The following is an 8786-nucleotide window of genomic DNA, read 5'->3' as shown; positions in this document are numbered from 1 at the left end:
TTGGGGGGCACTGGGGGGGTTAATTGGAGGATCCCAAGGTGTGGAGCCGAGTTTGGGGGGGCAGAACCAGCCCTGGGATGGATCAGGAATGGGGACCCCCCTGTGTTCCCCCCGTGTCACCCCGCTCTGGGGGGCTTTGGGAGGGCACCGGCCCCTCAATAGGTACCCAGTTCACCCCAAAAGGTGCTGGGACCTTCCCAAAACCTCCCCACAGCCCCTCAAGGATGCCCCAAAACACTCAAGAGTCCACCCAGGACCCCACCCAGCCCCTTTTCTGGGGGGGTTTCTCTGGGCACTGGTGGTGCTGGGAGCCCCCCCGGCTGCGGGCGAGGAGCTCTCGGGTGAGCGGGGGGTGGGAAGGCGGAGGTCGGGGGGAAAAGAGGGGTCAGAGGGGATAAAAGGGGTGGTGGGACCCCAAACTGAGTGGGAGGGGAGAGGGACCGCCCCAAAAGTGGAGAGGGACTGAGGTTCATGGGGAAAGGGTAGGAGAGGTGAAAAGAGTGGGGAAAGGGCAGGGTGGGACCCCCAAACTGAGCATGAGGGGGCTGGGGAGTGGGGGGATGATGTGGAAGGGGTGTGGAAAAATGTTGGGATTGGGACCACAAAACTGATCTTGGAGGGCCTGGGGATTGAAGGGACAATGGAAAAGTGGAAGGAAAAGGGAGAACGGTGGAAAAGGGGGGTGGTCTGGCAGGTCTGATGATCCCCAGGAGGTCTTTGGGCCCAAAAGCACTGCGAAAGCGGGTGACCCCCTGAGCTCCCAACTGACTGTGGGGTGCTGGGGCTGCTGGATCCAATCTCAGCCTTGGGTTATGCCAACACTTTCAGTTTAGAGGAATTACAGAGGTGGGACTGAAACACTTTTGTCCCCCAGGTTTTAAGGATGGCAAATCAGATCTATTGATAGAAATGAAATATTTAGCGTAACAAATGATCAGAAAAAACATCTTCATCAGAATTATTTACTGCAAAATAGAAACACTAAAACTACCATTAGTACAGGATAAAATAGGACAGTGCTCTACACTAAAGCAATTGTTGAAGCAATTCTACTCAAGCTGGCACCAAAGCAAGAATTATGAATTAGAGATGGATGGAACTCCCCCAGACCAACGCTCGTGGGGAGATCTCTGCTCTCAACCTCCAGCAGTGACCTTGGGGGGTCCCAGCCAAGGCAGGAATCTCCACACACCCCCCAAGAAGGGTTCTGTTGGCACAACCTGCCCCTGGCAAAGGGGACTGGCCCTTTCTGGTGGAAAGGGATGGACTGACAGTCACTGGACTCCAGGGGTTGCCTCACCATCAGGGGGTCATTCGGGGTGGGAGCAGCGGCCAAAGCTCTTCCCACAGTCGGGGCACTCAGAGGGCTTCTCTTACTCGTGGGTCCGTTGGTGTAGGGTCAGGGAACGGCTCCAGGTGAAGCTCTTCCCACACTCCCCACACTTGAAGGGCCTCTCCCCGGTGTGGATGCGCCGGTGCCTGACGAGGTTGCCGTTCCGGTTGAAGCCCTTCCCGCAGTCGGTGCAGCGGAAGGGCCTCTCCCCTGTGTGTGTCTGCTCATGCCTGAGGAGATCTGAGCTGGTCTGAAACCTCTTCCCACATTGCAAGCACTTGTAGGGCCGTTCTCCAGTGTGGATGCGCCGGTGGCTGATCAGGTAGGAGCAGTGCCTGAAGTTCTTCCCACATTCACCACATGTGTAGGGTCGTTCCCCAGTGTGGATGACCTGGTGTTGGATCAGAGTGGAGTTGTGCCTAAAGCTCTTCCCACATTCCCGACAGGTGTAGGGCCGTTCCCCAGTGTGGATGTGCTGGTGGCTGAGGAGGTGGGAGCTCTTTCTGAAGCTCTTCCCACATTCCAAGCACCTGAAGGGCTTCTCCCTGCTGGGAGGCTGCTCAGGGACCACCAGCTCGGAGCTCCGGCTCAAGCTCCGGCCGCCTTCCCGGCACAGGATGGGTCTTTCCTCCTCAGAGCTCCCTGGGCTGGCTTTGCAGCCCCTCCTCCGGGGGCATCTCCGGGCCTTTTCCTCCCCGCTGCCTTCCTGCGCCGGGGAGCCCTTCAAAACGGCCTCTCCCACCAGGCTCTGCCGGGGGGATTTGTCCTCCGTGCTCTCCGTCCTCAGCTCGGGGCCTGGGGCAGGAAGGAAGAAGGACAGGCAGGGGATTTGCCTCCAGCCCAGAGGGAAGGCCAAGGACATCCCCCCCAAATTTGGTCCCAATGTGCACCACAAGACAGGGCCAAAGGGGCACTGACTTCCTCCTCACCTGCCTGGGGGCTCGCGGCCTTTTCGTCTTCCTCTCAGCAGCCTCCTCCATCCGCCCAAGCTTTGGGAAGGACAAATCCTGCTGAGGGGGAAACAAGGGCTGAGTGCATTGGCTTGGGGGTTCCTCCTGCCCAAGTCCACCTCTAGAACTCACCGGGAATCCTGGGACCATAAAAACCTCCAAACCACCAAGATTCAGCCCAAAAAACCCCATCCAGGAGCTTCTTCTCTCTGATCTCTCCACTGTGGGATTCTGTAGGTCCCCCCTAGGATCCCCTGGGAGTCCCGTGTGTATTTGGGTCTCCCCTCTATGGGGTCCCTGCCCTCTCCAGGCTGCTGAGGCTCCCAGGAATCCAAGGCTCCCCCATCTCCCAACTTCAGGGTTCTGGCGGACCTCCCTATCCAGGGTACCCTTGCTTAGGGATACCAGGGGTTGGGAGGGTCACAGGGGTCCCTTCTCCCCTGACTCTGCTTTGGGGTTTCTGGGCCCCCAGGGTTTCCCCCTCTCTGGATTCCCCCCCACAAGGCTGAGGGGGTACTTGGGCACCCCCCTTTCCAGGCTCTCCCCTTTCTGGGCTGTTCAGGATCCTGAGACTCCCCCTCTCCCCACTCCCCCCTCCCCAGGCTACCAAGGCTTTCCCTTCTCCAGGCTCCCCCCTGTCTGCACTGCTGGGGCTCCAAGGGCTCCCCCTCTCCAGGCTCCCCCTTCAGTGTTTCAGGGGTCCCAAGGGTACCCCCTCTCCAGGCCCCTCTTTCAGGTTTCGGGGGTCCTCCCCCAGCTCCAGGATGGCTCCTCTCTGCTCTCCCCACTCTGAGGCTCCTCTTCCTTCCCTTCCTCCCTGCAGGACCAGCACCCACCCTTGGACCCCCTTCCTCCCAAACCCATCCCATCCCGAGGGATTTTGGGGGCAGCAGGAGGGGCTGTGGGAGCCCCTGGCTGTGGGGTCGGGCTGGAGACCCCCCGGTGCTCCCGGGACCCCGGGCTGGAGAGTTGTCCCCACCTTCTGCTGCCTGGGGGAGCTCTGGGGGGCCCTCGGCTCCTGGGGGCTCTTCTGCAGCCACAGAACCTGCAGGGACCTCCCCTGGGTGGGGCCTCCAAGTGTTCCAGGAGCTTTGGGCTCATCCTGGGAGCCACTGGGACACACTGGGATCATCCTGAGATTGTTCTGGGAGAGACTGGGCCACACTGGGATCATCCTGAGATTGTTCTGGGAGCCACTGGGACACGCTGGGATCATCCTGAGATCGGACTGGGAGAGACTGGGACACACTGGGATCATCCTGAGATCGGACTGGGAGAGACTGGGTCACATTGGGATCATGCTGGGAGTGTCTGTAACCATACTGGGGGTGACTGGGACCACACTGGGGGAAAACTGGGACTATGCTGGGAGAGACTGGGGTCATACTAGACTGCTTGGGGCTAGACTGGGAGCACCTGGGATCCCAGTAGGAGGAATAGGGAGACACTGGAACCATGCTGGGGGCAGCTGGGGTCATACTGGGATCACACTGGGAGCAGCTGGGGGAGACTAGGATCACAGTGAGGGGGACTGGGATCATACTGGGAGTGACAAGGAGCAGGCTGGGGGCAATTGGGACCAGGTTGAAACCATGCTGGGGGCACTGGAACCACAACTGGGGCAACTGGAACCACACCTGGGGCTACTGGGAGCAACTCAGAGAAACTGGGATTGTGCTGGAAGCAACTGGGAGTAACTGGGAAGGACTGGGTGCAGCCTGAAGCCACCTGGGCCATCCTGGGACTGGCTGGAACCATACTGGGAATGACTGGGATCAAATGAGGAGCAACTGGGACCATGCCTGGGCAACTGGGAGCAAGAGGAAGTAACTGGGTCTATACTGGGGGCAACTGGGTGTGACTGGGAACCCATTGGGAAAGACTGGGATCATACTGGCAGTGACTGGGACTATGCCAGGGGCAACTGGGAGCACACTGGGAGGAACAGGAAGCAAATGGGACCATGCTGGGGGCCACTGGGATCATACTGAGAGGGACTGGGATCACACTGGCAGGGACAAAGAGCAGGCTGGGGGCAACTGGGACCATGGTGGGGGCAAGTGGGACAGACAGACTGGGAGCAACTGAAACAGTGCTCGAGGTGACTGGGTCAAATTGGGAGTCACTGGGATGACAATGAGGGTGACTGGGAGTGGCTGTGAGCAACTGGGATCACGCTGGAAGTAACTGGGAGTGACTGGGAGCATGCTGGGGGAGACTGGCATATACTGGGAGTGACTGGAACCAGTGACTGCAATAATACTGGGAGTATCTGGGAGTGACTGACATCATACTGGGGCTGAGTGGGAGCAATTGGGACCATGCTGGGATTAAATGAGATCATACTGGAAATGACTAGTTTCATATTGGGAGCAAGTGGAACCACACTGGAGGGAACTGGGATCATACTGGGAGTGACTGGAAGGAACTGGCATGATACTGGCTTCATTCTGGGAATGGCAGGAAGTGACTGGGATCATACTGGAGGTGACTGGGACCATACTGGGAGCAACTGGGGTTACAGTGGGTGTGAATGGAACCTTACTGAGGGTTACTGGGAGTTTCATGGCCCATGCTGGGAGCAAACTGGCATCAACTGGAAGATACTGGAACCATGCTGGGGGGACTGGGACCACAGCTGGGGCAGTTGAATCATACTGGGAGAAACTGCGCCCACACTGGGAGTCTCTGTGACCATATTGGTGCTGAGTGGGACCACACTGGCAGCAACTGGGATCAACTGGGAGTGACTGGGTCTACACTGGGGGCAACTGGGAGTGTCTGGCACCCTGCTGAGGGAGACTGGGATCATACTGGACTCACACTGGGAGTTACTGGCACTACACTGGGGCCAATTGGGACCATGTTGTGGGCAAGTGAGATATAGTGGGAGCAACTGGGCTTATACTGAAGGTGACTGGGCTCATACTGGGAGTTACGGAGCTCTGGGAAGCTCAGGATGGGCAGGGCAAGCCCCCCCTGCTGCTCTGCATTCCCAAAATCCTTGTTCCCAGTTCCCACTCTGGCCCTGACCAGCAGATCTGCTCTGGGATCCCATTCCCTGAGGGCACTTCCCTGCCCTTTCCCCACCTTCCTGTTGCTGCAAATCAGCACTTTGGAGCCTCATCCCATTGTTTCCTCCTGCTCTACCCTATTATTATTGGGATCCCCCTACATCCCTTTTCCCAGGCACTGGGACCCCCTGCCAGGCCATTCCCAGTTTTCCAGACCCCCCTTTCTTTGATTCCAGGACCCCCCTGCCTCCCCTTTCCCGGTCATCCCGCCTCTCCTAGCCCTTGGATCCCCCTTTTCCTTAGCCCCCATTCCCGGCCATCCCAGGTCACCTCACCCCCAGCCCCCCTTTCCTTCCCCCCAGCACCCCCTGCAGTCCCTTCCCAGCTCTCCCAGCTCTCCCAGTTCCCCCCTTTCCTTCAACTTGGGACCACCCCAGCCCCCAAATCTCTGGGTCTCCCCAGTTCCCCACTCCCAGTGCTTCCTGCAGGGGGTCCTGGGGGTCCCAGGGACTCCCTGAACCCCCCATTCCTTTGCACTGAGACCACCCCCCACCCCGCAGCCCCTTATCTGGGACCGGGACCCCCTGCACCCCCTTCCCCGGCCATCCCACCTCTCCCAGACCCCACACTCCCTTTGCCTTCACCCTGGCACCCCCTGGACCCCCAGTCCTGACCTCTCCCAGTCCCCAACCCCCCTTTCCTCAACACCCAGGACCCCCTGAACCCCCTGCTGGGATATCTCGGGTCTCCCCACACAATGAACCACCTTTCCCTGACACTGGAGGCTCCTGCACCCCCCTTTGCTGGGCACAGGGACTCTCTAGACCCACTCTAGTGCTAGTTCCTCCATTTCCCCTCTTTCCTTAACTCTGGGACTCCCCTTGAGCCCCCATTCCTGGCCACAGGAACCCCCAGCACCCCATTTTCCAGCTCTGGGACACCCCTACATGCCCTAATCCTGCACCAATAACCTCCTGCACCCCTTTTCCCAGACACCCCACCTTTTCCAGCCCCCAGGTCCCCTTTTCCCTTGACCCTGGGACCCCCTGGACTCCCATTCCTGCCTTTCCCAAACACCAGACCCCCGTGTTTTGAGCACTGAGGAACCCCCTGAACCCCCTTTCCTGCCATTCTGTGTCTCCCTACCCTGGAACCCCCCCTTTCCCCGACACCGAGGACCTCTGGATCCCCCTTTCCTGGGCACAGGGTCCCCCTTGACCCTCCATCCCCCCTCCCCAATCTCTGTACCCCGCTTTCCTTGGCCCCGGCACCCCCGGGAACCCCCTTCCCCAGCACCCCCACGACTCAGCCCAAAATAACCCTCCCACGAGTTGCCCCTCTCTGCTCTCTCCACTCTGGGGTCCCGAGGGTTCCCCCTCTCCGGGCTCCCAGGGGTCCCCCCTTTCCGTACTCCGGGCTGACAATGAAGGGCCTGACCCAGGAACACCAACCCCAGCGCGGGGGGGACCCGCATCCCTCCGCCCACCGCCGGCACCCCCAAAAACACCTCCCGGGGACCCCCAACATCCCCCCAGGGCTCACCTGCGCCTCAGCTTTGGGCGCCTGCAAGATCCAAACCTCCTCTCCCGCAAAAAACAACCCCAAACCCCCCAAGCCCAGAGCCCCCCCAGCCAGCCGGGGCTCGGCTCTGCAGTCCCGCAGCACTTTCTCTCTCCTCTCGCTCCCGGCCCTGTTTCCCAGCTCCGGCCCAGCCCCGCGGCAGCACCAACGCCAGCCCAGCCCCGGGGCCATTCCTTGCCCCTTCCCGGCCTTGCCCCGGGCCCAGCCCGGCTCTCCTCTTCTCTCCCACCCCCCGCACGCAGCTCTGGGGGGCACTGGGGGGATCGGGGGGCTCTGCTGGGCCTTGGCAGCAGCGCCTGGCAGCGCTTGGGCAGTGTGGGGGGAGCTCCTGCGAGTGCTGCCCACAAGAAAACACAAGAGCTGCGGCCACGTGTGCGGGGCTTTGTTGATCCCGGCGGGAATTCACAACCAACAACGCGGCTCCCACCGCGGGCTCGGCACAGGGGGCTCGGGGGTTCCCTCTCTCCAGGCTCTCTCCTCTCCAGGGACCAAGGGATAGGGACCCCAAGGGACCCACTTTCCCGCTGTCCCACCTCCCCTTATCCCCCCTCTCCCACCCCTTTCGCATCGTCCCCCCAAACCCCGGCTCCTTCCCGGCTCCGTCTGGGGGTGACCCACCGCCCCTCGCGCTCCTTTTGGGGGTCCCAGCCCCTCTTTTCCCCTTCTCCCCCCTTTCCCACCCTGTCCCCCCCCCGCTCACCCACCCGAGAGCTCCACGTGTGCGGCCACCGGGACGGAGCACGTGAAAAGGGGGAGGGACGAAAAGGAGGAAAGGGAAAAGAAAGAGATCGCCCCGCCCCATCGGGCGGGTTCTTGGCAGGAAGAAGCTCGTCCCAAAAATCCTGGTCGGTGGGGGGTTGTTTTTTCCTGGTGGGTAGGGGGTGAATGTGTGGATCTTGCAGGACCCCAAAGCTGAGCCGCAGATGCCCCTTGTGGGAATGTTGGGGGTCCCCAGGAGGTGTTTTTGGGGGAGCTGGGGTGGGTTCCCGGCGGTGGGCGGGGGGATGCGGGTCCCCCCCGCGCTGGAGTTGGTGTTGCTGGGTCAGTCCCCGCCACCTCCATTGTCAGCCCGGAGCGGGACAGACGGACGGACACGACACAGCGGGTTTGGGGAGCCCTCGGGTCAGCCGGGGGCGGGAGGGAGGAACCCCGGAGTGGGGAGAGCAGAGCGGGGTTATTTCACAGTGTCCCAGGGCTCCGTTGGCTCCAGAAGGCCCTGCAGTGTCACAAAGGTCCTTCATTCCAGGAGGCTCCACCGTGTCCCTGCTGGAACACCCGTGGCTGTAACGCTGCCCCACCTGCAGAGCTGCCTCCAGCTCTGGGGTCCAGAACAGGAAGGACATGGAGCTGTTGGAGCCAGCCCAGAGGGGACCACCAAGAGGATCAGAGGGATGGAGCAGCTCTGCTGGGAGGAAAGGCTGAGAGAATTGGGATTGTTCAGGCTGGAGAAGAGAAGGCTCCGGGGTGACCTCATTGTGGCCTTGCAGTGCCTGAAGGGAGCCAACAAGAAAGATGGAGAGAGACTTTGGACAAGGACAAGGGGCAGTGGCTTCCCACGGATAGAGGGAAGGGTTCCAGGAGATAGGAGGACTGAATTGTTTCCTGGGAAGGTTCTGAGATGCTCTTTAAGGCCCCTCCCAAGCCAAAGCATCCCATGATGCTGGGACTGGTGGGTGAGGTGGTGGTGGGAGCCGTCTGGGGCACAGGGACACCAAAGGAGGGAGTTTTCCATCCTGAGCGAAGGAAGGAAGGAGGGGGCAGCAGAACTGACCCCTTGGACGCCTGGCAGGCAGGCTTTGGCTTGAGGTTGGTGATGGGCAGCTGAGTGAAGCCCCCCCAATGCAGGAGGAAATGGTCAGTGACCTGCTTTGCCAGTGAGACCCCCACGAGTGCCTGGGCCCAGAGGGG

The 8786-nt window shown here is 60.8% G+C and overlaps 1 protein-coding gene across 1 annotated transcript; it reads right to left on the bottom strand.

Annotated features, from left to right (window-relative positions):
- Window positions 1-948: 948 nt before the first annotated feature.
- LOC126648222 (gastrula zinc finger protein XlCGF49.1-like) lies at window positions 949-2218 on the bottom strand. Its single transcript, XM_050330969.1, has one exon. The coding sequence runs from the start codon at window positions 2193-2195 to the stop codon at window positions 1374-1376; it is 822 nt and encodes a 273-aa protein (XP_050186926.1). The 5' UTR covers window positions 2196-2218; the 3' UTR covers window positions 949-1373.
- Window positions 2219-8786: the final 6568 nt, after the last annotated feature.

Source organism: Myiozetetes cayanensis, unplaced genomic scaffold (genome assembly GCF_022539395.1).
Source record: "Myiozetetes cayanensis isolate MyiCay16 unplaced genomic scaffold, myiCay2020 scf466, whole genome shotgun sequence".
Taxonomy (NCBI): domain Eukaryota; kingdom Metazoa; phylum Chordata; class Aves; order Passeriformes; family Tyrannidae; genus Myiozetetes; species Myiozetetes cayanensis.
The sequence above is the reverse complement of the archived record's forward strand: the minus strand, read 5'-3'. Positions and strand labels throughout refer to the sequence as shown.